The sequence below is a fragment of the Equus asinus genome, chromosome 26, assembly GCF_041296235.1.
Source record: "Equus asinus isolate D_3611 breed Donkey chromosome 26, EquAss-T2T_v2, whole genome shotgun sequence".
NCBI classification, from domain to species: domain Eukaryota; kingdom Metazoa; phylum Chordata; class Mammalia; order Perissodactyla; family Equidae; genus Equus; species Equus asinus.
In genome coordinates, this window is record NC_091815.1 from 21,485,146 (window position 1) to 21,499,787 (window position 14,642).

The 14,642-nt window shown below is 57.5% G+C and overlaps 1 protein-coding gene across 8 annotated transcripts in view; it reads left to right on the forward strand.

The window, feature by feature from the left end:
- The window catches only part of WDR62 (WD repeat domain 62), a 47,120-nt gene that overhangs the window by 30,117 nt on the left and 2,361 nt on the right, over positions 1 to 14,642 (forward strand). For 2 of the 8 annotated variants that reach the window (XM_070498289.1, XM_070498294.1), the window contains exons 15-32: positions 37 to 158; positions 977 to 1,052; positions 1,834 to 1,945; positions 2,040 to 2,103; positions 2,758 to 2,883; positions 3,940 to 4,073; positions 5,843 to 5,895; positions 7,830 to 8,051; positions 9,319 to 9,446; positions 9,790 to 9,893; positions 10,234 to 10,344; positions 10,617 to 10,751; positions 11,029 to 11,140; positions 11,258 to 11,399; positions 11,474 to 11,534; positions 11,716 to 12,396; positions 12,946 to 13,085; positions 13,180 to 13,522. In XM_070498289.1, coding sequence (XP_070354390.1) covers positions 37 to 158; positions 977 to 1,052; positions 1,834 to 1,945; positions 2,040 to 2,103; positions 2,758 to 2,883; positions 3,940 to 4,073; positions 5,843 to 5,895; positions 7,830 to 8,051; positions 9,319 to 9,446; positions 9,790 to 9,893; positions 10,234 to 10,344; positions 10,617 to 10,751; positions 11,029 to 11,140; positions 11,258 to 11,399; positions 11,474 to 11,534; positions 11,716 to 12,396; positions 12,946 to 13,085; positions 13,180 to 13,443 — 2,787 coding nt within the window. In that variant the 3' untranslated portion in view covers positions 13,444 to 13,522. Of the gene's footprint in view, positions 1 to 36; positions 159 to 976; positions 1,053 to 1,833; positions 1,946 to 2,039; positions 2,104 to 2,757; positions 2,884 to 3,939; positions 4,074 to 5,842; positions 5,896 to 7,829; positions 8,052 to 9,318; positions 9,447 to 9,789; positions 9,894 to 10,233; positions 10,345 to 10,616; positions 10,752 to 11,028; positions 11,141 to 11,257; positions 11,400 to 11,473; positions 11,535 to 11,715; positions 12,397 to 12,945; positions 13,086 to 13,179; positions 13,523 to 14,642 lie in introns of those variants that run through there. The other 6 variants (XM_070498290.1, XM_070498291.1, XM_070498292.1 and 3 more) reach the window with 6 other exon arrangements.

A 14,642-nucleotide genomic window follows, 5' to 3' on the forward strand; every position in this document is an offset into this window, starting at 1 on the left:
AAGGGTGTCCTCTGAAGGACCTGCCTGCCCTGCCAGGCCTCGGATGGACTACACTTTGTCCGTACCCACCACGTAGCAGAGAAGACCACCTTGTATGACATGGACATTGACATCACCCAGAAGTATGTGGCTGTGGCCTGCCAAGACCGCAATGTAAGGTGAGGAGGTGACCTGGGCTGGTTTCTGTGTGGGGCCTGTATGGGGCCTAGTTGGGTCTGTCTTCTCATGAGCTGTCTGCTTTCTTCCTCCTGCTCATTGTGTCCCTGAGAAGCTGCGTGGGGTAGAGGGACCCAGCCAGTGTTTCTTAGGAGCTGGGTTCACCCAGGCCTAGCCTCCAGGTCAGCAGAGGGTTCCTTCTGGCCCTCCGGGAGCCTGTGCGGGGCAACTGAGAGGGGCCCATGTGGCTCATAAACCCATTATTCACCCGCATTCCCTGAGCACCTGTTGGATGGATGGTGCAGAAGCCACAGCAGTGAGCAGGGAAGCCCCAGGCCCTGCCTTCCCAGAGCTCACAGTCCAGTGGAGCATATGGTGAAAGCATGGAGTGGTCAGGGCTGGGATGAGGGGGCTCCGGGGAGATACCCGACCGCACCTGGGGATCAAGCAGGGCTTGATGGAAGGGACGTCTGTTCTGAGACTGGGGAGGAGGTGGAGGAATGAGCATGTGCAGTGGTTCCCCAGCTCTTCCATCTGCTCATTCCTGTTGGGAGCCAGGCACTCGGCCTGCTGTGTGATGGGAGAGACAGACGTTAGCTCAGTGGACACCCCAATACGTAACCTCCACAACCTCAGCCTAAGGTGGGGGTCTCATTCCCTGATTTGGGGTTTCAGTCCAGGCATTGGATGGGGGACAACAGGTGGCAGGGGGCTTCCAGGGGAGAAGAGGGTGGCAGGTAAGGCTGGAACCGGAGAACAAGGGGGTGGGGGAGGGAGTGGGCAGGGTCATGTTGGCCATGAGATGTCCCCACCTCCCCAGAGTCTACAACACGGTGAACGGGAAGCAGAAGAAGTGCTATAAGGGCTCCCAGGGTGACGAAGGCTCCCTGCTGAAGGTAAGGAGCTGGGCCCCAGGGTGAAAACCACACACACCCCCACGAGCCCCCTGTCTGCTGCCCTGATGGGCCACCTGAGACCTGTCTCCTCCTTGGCACCCGATCAAAGGGTCACATGCTGGCCGGCACCCACTGAGGCCTGGCTGACCAAGGACGCTTGGGAGCCGGGGGTGGCCCCGACTGCTCCACCTCCATCTACTGAGCCCTTCCCCAAGTGGGGACATATAAGTGGTTTCCAGTTCGAGTGACAAGAAAGTGTGGTAGGAAGAATCAGAGAGGCCTGGGCTCCCTCACTAGGCTTTCCCCTGCCTGTGTTATCCAGGACGGGTGGAGACCTTCTCAGAGCCTCTGGCCTGTGGGAGTTATGAGTTCAGGCTCCACGGTCAGGCCCCCTCACAGCTCTGCCTCAGGCTGACTGTGACCTTGGGCAAGTGTCATCTCCTCAAGCCTGTTCATCATCTGTAAAATGCAAATAAAAAGAACCTCCATCATAAGGTTGTTCTGTGGAGGCAGTAAGTTCACACACGTACAGTACTTAGCCCAGGGCCTGGCTGCTGCCGGCACCAATCTTGTGCTTGTTAACTTCTTCTCCTGCTAAGTGGGAGCAGGAGTTCCCACCCTACCAGGTTGTGTGTCAGGAGGGCTGCCTGGCACAAGTCCATGTGTCAGGGGCCAGCACGAGAGGGGTCCTTAGTCGTTGGTGGCTGTGAGATTTGACCCATGCCTCCCAATAGGGAAGAAGCAGGCAGCCCAAGTGTCACGTGGGTCCTCTTCTCGGCAGGTCCACGTGGACCCCTCAGGCACCTTCCTGGCCACAAGCTGCTCTGACAAAAGCATCTCCGTGATCGACTTTTACTCGGGCGAGTGCATTGCCAAGATGTTTGGCCATTCAGGTGGGTGTGCCTCCCTACTCAGGACACCACCCCACCCGCTCCCACCCAGCCTCTGACTCAGAAGGCCAGCGTAGCTTCTCTGCCCTACTTGCAGAAATCGTCACCAGCATGAAGTTCACCTATGACTGTCGTCACTTGATCACAGTGTCTGGAGACAGGTAGGAAAGGTCTGGAGGCTGACCCGGGCTGCCTGCCTCAGCGAGTGGGTGGGACATATTCTATGTGGGACTCCAACACGTGAACACCTTGCTCACAGCCCCCCTGTGCAGAGAGCTCTTCTGAGCTTTCAGCTTACTCTCTCCTTGGACAGTGTGCACATTAGTGTCATACCCACCTCTCAGTTCAAATCCCAGATCTGCCAGTTATTAACTTGTGACCTTGAGCAGGTCATTTCCCCTCTCTGAGCCCCAGTCAGTTTGCTCCTCTGTAAAAGAGAGATGGCACCATCTACCTTGAAAAAATGTATGGTGAAAATCAAATGAGATGACATATATAAAGTCCTTAGCATGTGGTTGGTGCCTCAGGAAGCCCCTTTAGCCGCTCCCTTTGATTTACCACAATCCTTCCTCACAGGCCCCTTCCGTGGGTCTTGAGGCCTTCAGAGCAGGCCCTGGTTTGCTGGGATGCCCTGGACCCCATCCAGGGTGTAAACCTGACATGGTCCAGAGCCCTGGCACTAAGCTAATGGGGTGTGTTTTCAGGGAGGGGCCAAAGAATGGGGTCTTGGCCTTGGTGACCCGGGTGGCTCCAGGCTCCGACGGCTCCCGTATTCACTGTTCCTCCCCTTCTGCACCTCTCCTTGGCCTCTGCAGCTGCGTGTTCATCTGGCACCTGGGCCCGGAGCTCACCAACTGCATGAAGCAGCACTTGCTGGAGATCGACCGCCGGGAGCAGCAGCGGCAGGAAACGAAGGACGGGATGTGGAGCAGCCAGCCCAGGTCCTGGCAGCCACCTGTCCATCCCCCAGAGGAAGGTCTTCCTGCCCTGGGCCTCGGGAGGAGTGACGCTGGGGAGGTAGCCATGGCCAAGACAGCCCGGGCCTGCCCCTCGTGCACTGGTGGGGGAGACGGCCTTTGAGTACAAGGTTACGAGAATACTCCCGAGAAGGGTTTTGAAGCGGAGATGCTCAGAGAACCTGTGAGGGCTAGCCCATGCCCTGTGGGGACCAGAGGAGCCCTGACCCAGCCCGCGGGGGCCGGAGGGGGTGGGGGAGGCTCCAGTGGAGCTGAGATGTCTCTATCAAAGTTACTGCTTCCCTTATTGCTTTATGTCTTCCAAACATCCTTTTCGAAAGTCCTCATGCTACAAGACCGGTTTTCCTTGGAGTGAATTCACGTTCTAGGTTTTGATTTGGGATTTGGGTTTGGAGGTCTCAGTTTGAGCAGGAGGTTTGGGATTTTTCCTCTTCTGCCCCTGGAGCTGTCCCTGTCTGTCTGTCTGTCTGGATGAGTTGCCATTGCCTCCCCGCGGGGAACAGGCCTTGAACGGGCCACCAGTCTTGTACTGGTAGTGGAGGTAGTGTTAATCTAGGCACCAGGGCAGCGGGTAGCCCCCTGTGGCTCTCAGTTTTGAGGTCACATCCCACCCTGGGGCTGCAGTGGGGTGCTGGCTCCTGTGCCGACCTTGTATCAAGCATGTTTTAGTCTCTTGTATTCCAAAGGAGCTAAAATCTCGCTGCTACCCCCCGCTTCCCAGCACAGACTCCAGCAGCTCAGGACTCCAGCCTTACCTGCACTGCCTTCTGTCCCATTGCTGTGGCTCTTGGAGAATTCGTCTTACTTTTTGAGTGCAGCCTTTATTATATCTCGTTTATTGTGGTGATATGTTTCTAGTGAAGTGAGTGTGGCAGGCGAGACCTCCCAGCACCATCTTGACTAGAAGCCAAGAATTTGTTCATATGGAACCTCACACACCCCAAGGCCTGGCCAGGCAGCTCACGCCCACCCACCCCATGTACCTATTTCTCTCCTTACCCTTCTCATTTCTGGCTTCAGGCAGGAGACATATGTATCCATGCCCAGTGAGACGTGCTCCCTAAGCCCTGGAGAACAAACGGAGGATGAGCTGGAAGACGAGTGTGAACCTGAAGAGTTGTTGAAGACACCGTCCAAGGAGAGCTTGGATCCAGGTGGGGAAGGGGCCCTATTTGGAACTCTGTCAGTGTGGGCCTCGCTGCCGGGTTTTGCCCACTCCTTTGTCTCCAGGGCCGGGCACGTAGTGAAGCTCAACAGTCATGTCAGTCGGGACTCTCAGTGTAAGAGCAGCCAGACTCTCGTTGGCTTGAGCTGGAAAGAGGATCTTTTGGTTCCTGTAACTGAAAACTTGAGATTATTGGCTTTAGGCATAGCTGGATCTGGGTAGTCAGGTGATGTTAAAGAAATCGATTTTTCTCCATCTCTTGGCTCTGCTTTTCTCCATGTTGGCTTTGCTCTCAGGCAGACTCTCCCTTTACTGCGGGCAAAGATTCCCGCAGCAGCTGTAGACTATAAGTCTATAGAGAAGAGAGCACCTCTTTCACAGTAGCTCAAGCAAAGTCCTGGGGTTTTGACTTTTGTTCCTGCCATGAGTCATGTGCCCATTTCTGAGCCAGTCGCTGTGTTTGGCCAGGCCTGAGTCATTTGGTCATCCCTGTGGGCAGCGGCTACAGTCAGCTCCACTCAAACCACCTGACCAAAGGAGCAGGGGGTGTGAGGGAGTATCCCAGGGAAAAACAGGGTGCTGTGAACCGGAAGACAGAACCGATTCTGTCATTCAGGCAAAAGGGAGAGCAGTAGCTCAATGACTATAAAAGGCCAGGCCCTCTGTAAATTTCTTTGCATATCACCTGGCCCTCGTAGTTGCAAGATGGCTGCTGAAGTTCCAGGCATCAGAGACATGGTTGAAGAGGACGTTCTCTCCTGGAATCTCCTTTAGAGAGGAAACTTTCCCAGAAGCCCCTGGCAGGCTTCTCTCAGGTCCACTGGCCATAATTGCTCCAGCCATGAGGAAGGCTAGGAACAGTGACTAGCATGGGTGCCTTTAGTGGGAGTGGTAGGCTCTGCCGACAAGGGGAACAGGCAGGGCTGGCTGGATGGCTGATTGCGAGGCAACAGCAATATGGGAATTCAGCCTTGGAAAAAAATTAGACAGAGAGTAAGCTAGTTTTCTTTCTCGCCATCCTTACACCTGACCCAGGGTCCTCTCCAGGGTGGCACTTTTGTCAGTTCAGTGTGAATCCTTATAGGCCTTTTCCTGGACATTCACGTCCATATGTACGTATCCTCAGAAACGTCAGATTTATATCCATCAAGTGTATTATCCTGCGGATCCTGTTCTGCGTCTCTTTCCTCTCACAAGTATCTTATCGCCCAGTATGTTGGTGGATGCGAAGCCGAGGCCGCCCTCTCTCAACCTGCAGCGTAGTAGAGTTCTTTAAGTCCAGTCGCCCCAGGTGGGCGTTTAGATTTTTTCTAACTTTACACCACTGGGAATGAGGCTGTGCTGACCTCGGAGGCCTCCCCTCGGGCGCGCGGGAGAGTGTTCCTCCAGGACGGAGGCCAAGGAGTGGCTCTGCTGGGGCCTGGGGTTAGTACACTTGTTATTTTAAAAGAGAACCCCAAGGGCTCTCCAAATCCAGTTTCTGCCCCACCCGCAGTGGGGTAAGTAAGCCCTCCACTCCCCCACGCTTTTGCCAACATTCAATTATATGAAGCATTTCAATTTGGGTCGGTCTTGGGGTAAAATATTGTATCCCACTGTGTAGATTCGCGTTTCCCTGACAGTTACTGAGGTCGAGCATCTTTGGGATGTCCGGCAGTTCCTGAATCACCCCTTTGGAGAACTGCCTGTTTATGTATAGTGCCCATAGGTCTGCTGGGTTGTTTATTCTCTTTCTGTGGATTCCGTGTCTCTCTCCAGATCCTCAGTGCCTGCTGACCAACGGCAAGCTGCCACTCTGGGCAAAGCGGCTGGTGAGTCTGCCCAGAGAGCAGGACTCCTGGGGCTGGCATGTAGGGGACCCAACTCCATCGTCTTGTTTCTTCTGGGAATTCTTCACCCCCTCCACGGCCCTCCTTTCCCTGGAGAACTCTGTCACCCTTCCAGTCTCAGCTTAGACAGCCTTTCATTAGTGCCACATGTATTCACAGAACGCCTATCCTGTGCTAGGCCTTGTTTTGGCCATTAGACATGGCAATGAGCAAAGCAGACAAAATTTTTGCCTTCGCGGGCTCCTTTCCTAGGGTGGGAGATGGACACAATCCACATTAAACAGGTAGATTGCACAGTATTTGGGGAGCTGATGAGTGCGCTGGAGGAAAAAAGTAGTGGACAAGGAAAATAAGTGGTGTCAGGGGAGGGGTGACAGTGTCGGGGTAGGCAGAAAGGGCTCACTGGGAAGACGATGTCTGAGCAGAGTTGAAGCAAGTGAGAAATGCAGATACTGGGAGAGAATGTTCCAGGCAGAGAGAAGGGTCTGCAAGGGCAAAGGCCCTGAGGCAGGACTGTGCTTGGCATGTTCAGGGAGGTGCAGGGAGGCCCAGGTGCCTGGGTTGAGGGTGAATGAGAGGCAGAGTGGGAGGAAGGGGCTCAGAGGCAGCGGGGGCCGGATGGTGTGGGGCCGTGCGGGCTGTGCTGTGTCCCTCGACACTCCTTGGTGTCCTCCCCACCTAGCTCTTCCACCGAGTGAAAGGGAGACAGGGGGCGCTCTGAGCCCAGGAAGGCCGTGGTCCAATTCAGGTGTTAACCCTCTGGCTGCCTGTGGGCAACCGACTCCAAGGAGTGCGCAGGGGGGCTGGGGAAGAGACTGCCGTGTCCTCCTGGCAGGAGAGGTTGGAGGCTGGACCAGGGGGAGGAAATGGTTGGGTTCTGCGTGGATTTTGAAGAGGGAGCCAAACAATTGGATGTGAGGGAAGGAGAGGGACCGAGGTGAAGTTAAGATTGAATGATTGTTAACTTGGGAGAGGGGCAGGCTAGGAGGTGGCAGGTTCAAAGCTGGCAGCAGAATCCTAAACTCTAGGTTAGAGAGTTTATTTCTAGAACAACGTCAGACCTCAGATCAAAGCTTAGATATCAGCAACTCAGGGAAGTCCTCCCCGCCGTGCCCTCCCCTGCAGACCAGGCCGGGGCATCTGGCTCCACTCTCTCAGCCCCCGCCCCCTTATCTGTGCAGGTTACAGTTGGGATCCCCCTCAGCAGACAGTCACAGCGCAGTTACTCTGTGCGGGCTCCAAGTCTTTTATATGTATCGTCTCATTTAATCCTCATTGAGGTAGGGGCTTCTCCTGTCTCCATTTCGCAGACAGAGAAACTAAGGCCCAGAGAAGTTGAGTGACTTGTCCAGGGTCACACAGCTAGGAATCAGAGGACATGGGATCGACCCTGGGCAGGCTGGCTCCAGCCTGAGTTCTCAAATGCCCACCCTCCAGTGTCCGTCAAGCAGCGGTCTTGGTAGGAGGCAAGGTGGGAAGGCAGGGCAGGAGAGTGGCCGTATCTTAGATGTGCTTGGATGGCAGAGCTGACAGGACTTGCTGGAGAAGTCCAGTGTGGAGTGTGAGGGAGAGTCAGAGAGAGAGGAAGGTGACTCCAGGGTTCGGGGCCCGAGCGCCTGGAGAGAATACCCGAGACAGGGAAGGCCTTAGGAGGAGCCGGCTGGGGAGAGTCAGGAGTTGTTTCAACATGTTCACTTTGAAATGTCACTGAACTTCCGTGTGGGGAGGTCAAGCAGTTGCATGTGCGCTTCTGAAGTTTAAGAGCGAGATTCAGGCTGGGGAGCTACATCTGGACAGTGTTCCTGAGTGGTGTTTACAGAGCCAAGAGCCTGGATGAGGTCCATGCAGTGTCCCTGGCCCCCATTGGAGGGGGTGAGCACTCAGCTGGCGGCCTGATCGTCCCCTGTCACCCTCAGCTAGGAGATGACGATGATGTGGTGGATGGCTCAGCCTTCCATGCCAGGCGCAGCTACCAGCCGCATGGCCGCTGGGCAGAGCGGGCTGACCAGGAGCCCCTCAAGACCATCCTGGATGCCCGGGACCTGGATTGCTACTTTACCCCCATGAAGCCTGAGAGCCTGGAGGACTCCCTTCTGGATACAGTGGAGCCACAGAGCCCGGCGGGCCTGCTGAGCGAGGTACGCATTGTCCGTCCCAGCCTGGCCTGTAGCCCCTGCACCACGATGCTCACCCAGGCCTTGGGGCCTCAGAGCTCTTGTTTTGAAAATAAGCCGAGTGTCCCACTGCTGGGTGCAGGAGGATTACATGATATAATGGAGGGTAGGAGGGCACACCCCGGGCCTCATGCAGACCAGGAGCCTGGGAGGCGGCCACCTGGTTAACAGCTTGGACCTGAGAGCGGGCCTGTGCCTGAGTGAGGGGCATTTGAACAGCTGGAGCCCTGGCCCCACATCTTCCCGACTGTAACTCAAAGCAAGGCTTACCTCTCTGGGCTTCAGTTTTCCAGAAAATGGTCTTTAAAAAAGATAACCAGGGGCCGGCTCGGTGGCGTAGTGGTTAGGTTCATGCACTCTGCTTCGGCAGCCTTTGGTTCACGGGTTCAGATCCCAGGCACAGACCTAGCACCGCTTGTCAAGCCATGCTGTGGTGACATCCCACATAAAGTGGAGGAACATTGGCACAGATGTTAGCTCAGCGACAGTCTTCCTAAAGAAGAAAGAGGAAGTTTGGCAACAGATGTTAGCTCAGGGCCAATCTTCCTCAAAAACAAAAAGATAACCAAGAAGAAAAGATTTCTATAAAACTGGTCATAAAAAGAAAGTCCTAAGAGGGCTCTTACAGGAATCCAGGGCCAAGAGCAGAGCCTGAGGCCTTAGAGGTGCTGAAATAACTTTGGTTCTTATTCTATTATTTTCCAAACAAAATTCTTTTTTCTTCTATTGTGTAAGTCTTCTTTGTATTGTGGCATAATGTACATACAGTTACGTGCACATGTCTTAGGTACGCAGCTTAACGAGTTGTTACTGACGTACACTCCTGTGCACCACCAGCCAGGTCTAGGTGTAGAGCATTGTCTGCCTCCTGGAAGACCCCTGTGTGCCCCTCCCCATCAGCCCGCCACCGAGGTAACCAGCATCCTGGCCTCTCTCCCCGTGCATTGGGTCTTAGCTTGATATAAATGAATCTTAGAGGATAGGAGCCATCCATCTTCCTTGTCTGTCAAGGGGCGAGTGACTGAGCAGGGGGATCACGCAGTGAGCTCATGATGCGCAAAGCTCTCAGCCCGGCCCCGGCTCACAGGAGTGTCCACAGTGGGGCTGCCATCCCCACCGACATCCTCACCGCTACTGTCGCTACTGTCGGTGTTGGCAGAACACCTGGCAGCTTGCGAGGGCCCTGGTTGCCACAGCTGCCCCAGATGGCCGTGCTCTCCTCACCCCACAGCCCGAGAGTCCCCGGGAGGATGGCTGTGGGCATCCCTCCTTCCTGCCCCTACAGAGGGAGTCCTCTGAGGCCAGCGAGCTCATCATCTACTCCCCAGAGGCGGAGGTGACGGTCACAGGGACAGACAGGTGGGTGTCCTGTGCACTAAGGGGAGCCTTAGTTGGAGAGTGGAAGCCTCCGCTGGTAGGCACACCCTGGAAGAGCTGTTCTCCGCCCTCCCAGGGGGCCTCTCGGAGTAGGGCAGAGGGAGCGAGGCCCTCATGGCGCAGGAGCCCAGCCCTGCGGCCTCAGCTCAGCCTCAGGTTCCCTGGGTCCCCGGGGAGGTGAAGGGAGCCTCTGGGGGAGGCAGGAGAGGCGAGGCAGTACTCCCAGTCAGAGTAGGGTGCTGGTACCGATGGGTCCTGGCTGGGGGCCAGGTGTTTAGTGACTGGGGTGTTCTCATTCCCTCGCCCACCCCCACGGGCACTGCAGCGAGGACTGTGCGAAGGAGGGGATGAGGGAGCCCAGAGACCAGCAAGGCGACTCCTACCTCCAGGTCCCCTCCATCGGCTTGAAGCATCAGAGCCCACCGGAGGGTGAGTGAGGGGTAGGCAGGGACCCCGTGGTTGTCTGTTTGTCCAGCCAGGCCCCTTTCTGGGCGCTGATGGTGAGCTTCCTGAAGCTCATTCTGTCACAGAGGTAGACAGGCTCCCTGCTATTACCGGAGGATCCTGGAGCCCAGCTGCCCACTGGCGGGAGCCCAGCTCAGCCACTTCCTCCAAATGTAACCTTGCTGGTCCGGAAAAATGGGAGGCGGGTATGATCATCCCTGTTCTCCAGATGGGGAAACTGAAGCCCGGAGAGCCTGAGCCACTTCCTGACTCACCCAGGAAGGGCGCAGCCTGGGGCTCCTGACCCCCTGCTCTGCTCCTCCAGACTCAGGGGAGTCAGAGGCCGACTTGGAGTGCAGCTTCGCCACCATCCACTCCTCCCCTCCACAGCCGGACCCAGACCCTCGATTTGATGTGGCAATGCCCCCAACACCAGGCAAGCAGGGGCCTGGCTAGGGGGTGGGCATGATACAGAACCACGGGCCCCACATCAGCCCTGCACGTTGTGCCCACCAAGCCTCAAGTGGCCTAGAAGACAGAGCCATTAGCTTTTCCTTCTCGGCCTGGTGGCAACAGGGTGTGTGACTGGCGCGTCCAGCTTCCTCCAGTGTTAAGTGTCTGGCATCTCCGTCAGGGCGTCTGCCATGACTCATGGTGTTGAAGGTTCTCTCTTGCCCGCCCCGCCCTCCCCCCCCAACCTCTCCCCAGGATGCCCAGGTACCGCAGAAGAGTTGTCCCAGCCCGAAGTGCCAAGCATTTCCAACGGCTCCCTGCCCCAGACCCCTGAGCAGGAGAAATTCCTCCGCCACCACTTCGAGACACTTACTGACGCCCCCCCTGAGGGTAGGGCCCTGCCCCTCTCTGAGCCACGCCTGGGCGGGCCATCAGAGCTGGGCACAGTGTGGGCGTCTCTGGGCAGGGCTTCCCTGGCCGGGTTGGTGAGCGTGGTGGGAGGGGACCCATGTTCTCTAAGGACTGAGCGGCAGTTTCCTCTCCCTGCGCCGTTTGCTCCTGAGGTGTGTGTGGTGTCTGGCGATGGGCTTTCTGAGGAGCTCCCTGCCCAGGCCCAGGGCTGGCTGGCTGGAGGGATTCTGAGGGCTCCCTCGGCATCTGCCCCTAGAGCTCTTCCACGGATCCCTGAGGGACGTGCAGGCCTCTGAGGCTGAGGACTACTTCAATCCCCGGCTGAGCATCTCGGCCCAGTTCCTCTCCCGCCTCCAGAACACATCCAGGTAGGAGCTGGTGACCCAGTGAACCCCCACCCTCCTTCCAGCATCTGCGTCCCCCTGGGCGGGGCTGGGTCCCCTCAAACACCCCCAGGGCAGCCACAACCACTGGTCTCCCCACAGGTTCACCCACACCTGCCCTCCCCAGCTGCCCCTGCACCTTGGGAAGCCCCCAGAGGTCAAACGGTCAGACTTCAGAGGGAGCCAGCCCAGAGCAGAGCCCCCAAGAGTGGATGCTGGTTGCACCTCCCCGGGCAGGACCAGTGTGAGTACTGGGGCCGCCTCCCTTGGGGCACGGGGCTGGGAGGCCATGTCCTCACCGCAGGGCTGTGCTTGCAGGTTCTCTCTGTGGGGATGGCTGAGGAGCCCCTCGAGCCCCTGGAGGCCTGGTGCCCACTGAGTGAGTGTCCCCGCTCCCTCAGGAACAGCCCTGGGCTTGTCAGCAGATGGCCCTGGGGGCCCAGCTGAACTATGGGTGGGGATCGGCAGGGGCCACTCAGACCCTGCAGCCACCCTGGGGTGAGGCCCTGCCCATCGGCTCTGTGGCTGGTGTGAGAGTGAGCCAGCTGCTTCCTTTACAGCCCCCTGCCTCACAGGCCTGCCACCATGTGTCCCCTCCTCCTCAGTGCTGCCCACAGACAGGAAGCCTCTGACGCCCACAGCCCTACCCACTCCAGGCCTGGCTCAGGAGGTCTGCACCCCCTCCACCCGCTCCTACCTGCAGACCACTGCCAGCTCCCGTGCCAAGATGTCACGTAGCATCTCTCTTGAGGACAGGGAGAGCCCTGTCCTGGCTGAGCTGCCCAGACCCCTCCGCAGACCCTCGTCCATGGGGGAGCTGGCCTCCCTGGGCCAGGATCTCCAGGCTGTCAGCACAGCAGCACCCAGTTCTGACAGCAAGGCCCAAGAGCCTGCCCTGCCCTCCTGGGGCAACCATGAGGCCCGAGCCAGCCTGAAACTGACCCTGTCGAACATCTGTGATGGGCTCTTGCTGCCCCCACCCCTGCTGGAGCCTCCTACCACGTGCGTCTGGTCCCAGGAACCTGTAGCCACCCAGCCTGATGTCATGGCCGCAACAGCCAGCTTCCTGGCCCATAGCCCCATGGATGGGAGCACCCTGAGGCTCCACAACTCCGCCTTTCTCCCAAGGCTTCCAGCCCCTGAGCCCCTCAACACCCCTGCCCACCCCAACAAGCCCCCGCTTCCAGAGGCCAGTCCTGGGGCCCCTGGCAACATCACCTCCCTCCTGGAGCCCACTCCTGGTGAGTACCACCCTCAGGATAAGGGATTGTCCCCTTAGCTCACCCCCTGTAACAGCTGACTCAGCTCCAAAAGCAGGCACTTGACCTGGCCACAGGGGCTGCTCCATCTATTCGTTCATTTACTGAAATATTCAGTGACCACTGTGTACGTGTTGGCCTTTGTTCTAGGCCCTGGGGGCATGGGACATGGTGGTCAACAAGACTACAGAGAATTGACACCTTAACTGGGGGAGATGCCCAGACTAAATCTATAAGGAAAGTGCTAAGTATGTCACCCACTGACAAGCACTCAGGAGAGAAATGCAAGAGCTGGTTTAGGGAGTGAGGGGTGGGGGCAGTGGTTACAGTTTAGACAGGATGATGAGAAAAGGCTTTGGGGAGAAGACGGCATCGAGCAGAGGCCTGCAGGAGGGGCGGGAAGGGAGCCTTGGGGACTGGGGAGTGTTTGAGGCAGAGTGACAACACTCAGGATCTGCCCAGCTAGCCTGGCCTCTCTCAGACCAGCTGGGAAGTAGCGGTGTCTTTCTCGTTCCCTCCCTCTGCTCCCAGATGCACCCAGTCTACTGCAGGGCAGCCCCAGACGGTGGGGGGAGCCTGGGATGCCGGCTCCCCTTGAGCTGAGCAGTGTGGAGACCATTGTGCACAGACTGCAGACTACCTTCCAGGAAGCTCTGGACCTTTACCACCTGGTGAGCCAAGCCCCAGGGTCCAGGGAAAGGGCCGAGGGGGCTCCCTGGGACTGCCTGGCCTGGGTGGTCCCAACAAGGTTGGCACCTCTTGCAGGTGGTCTCCAGTGACCAGGTGAGCGCTGAGCAGCGGCAGGCACGGACTGAGCTGGCCTCCACCTTCCACTGGATCCACTGCCAGTTAGAGGCCAACGACTGGCTGCTTGGAACTGATGTGGCCCCAGACCAGGCCCTGCCCAGCCCAGGGCCCCCTTCCCCCCCTACATTGTGCCCCCTTGCCAGCCCCGATTTGCACGCCCTGCTGGAACACTACTCGGAGCTGCTGGTGCAGGCTGTGCAGAGGAAGGCCCGGGGGGACTGAGGGCCAGCAGCCCCCTCCACCGCAGCCCTGCTGCTTCTGAAGAGAGAGGTATTTTAATCCAATAAACTGACAGCTTGAAGGAGTGGTTCCTGCTCCTTTTCCTGGCGCATCCACAAAGCCCCCTTCAGGTGTAGGCGGGGAGGGAGGGTGGAGAGCAATGCTCTGGTGGACCAGCCTGGGGAACTCACAGATGCTTGATGCCAGTCCCTGTTCCAGGACGCCGTCAATGGGCCAGCATTCCCAAGAAATCTGGGAACTGCAGTAATGATGATCCCAGTGCCTGGCTGCCACATCGCCTATCCCCAGCCCAGTGAGCTGCTGTGGGGTCACGGGTGGTCCATGCCTGGTGGGGCCCATGTGGATCCTATGAGGTCCAGGTTTTTGTTACCATCTGCAGCAGGGGAAATTGAGAAGAGACAAACAGGTCACCCACTGGACAATTTGGGCAGCCTGCCCAGGCCACCCAGCAGCTGGGATCCGTAATTCCTTCCCCAGCAGGAGGATTGTGTTCAGCTTCAGCATCCCATGAGCTCCCAGCACTGGTACCAGCTTCCCCAGGCAGCAGGCATCTAGCCATATGGTGTGTCTGCTAAGAAGGCCACTCTTGTGACCACCAAAGCCCCCAGTGTCCCAAGTCTCTATAAAACGGAAGCCAGCAGGGGCAGGGCTGTCTCCTAAAGCACAGTCCCACCATGTAGCCTGTTGTGGCCTGAACCCACACTTGCCTGTGAGTTCCTCTCTACTCTGTGATCATGGCCCACCAGAAAGAGGCTCAGAGAAATCCACTGTGTTGCCCAGAGTCCCATAGAGCTGAGACTTAAACCTAGGCTTTCTTGGTGACCTGAGGACATGGATCTGCTGCCTCTAGAAACATTGACACACACCAGAACCAATCATGCAGTTGTTCAGAAATCCTGCCAGCCCACGGGTGCCTGTCACTGTCCTCCCCTCTAGAGGTGGGGTGAGAAAGAGCACAGGCAAGGCGTCTTCCCCTGTGGCATTCACCTCCTAGAGAGCAGTACACCCAGGAATGAAAACAGTTACTAACAGCTGTAGGTGAGCTGAGGGAAGTCACTGTGTGGCCGAAGAGTCAGAGAAGGCCTTTCTGAGGTGACATTTGAGCCGAGGCTTGATAGAGGGCACAGGCCATGTGGACATCTTGGGGACACATCCAGGCAGACAGAACAGCCCGTGCAAAG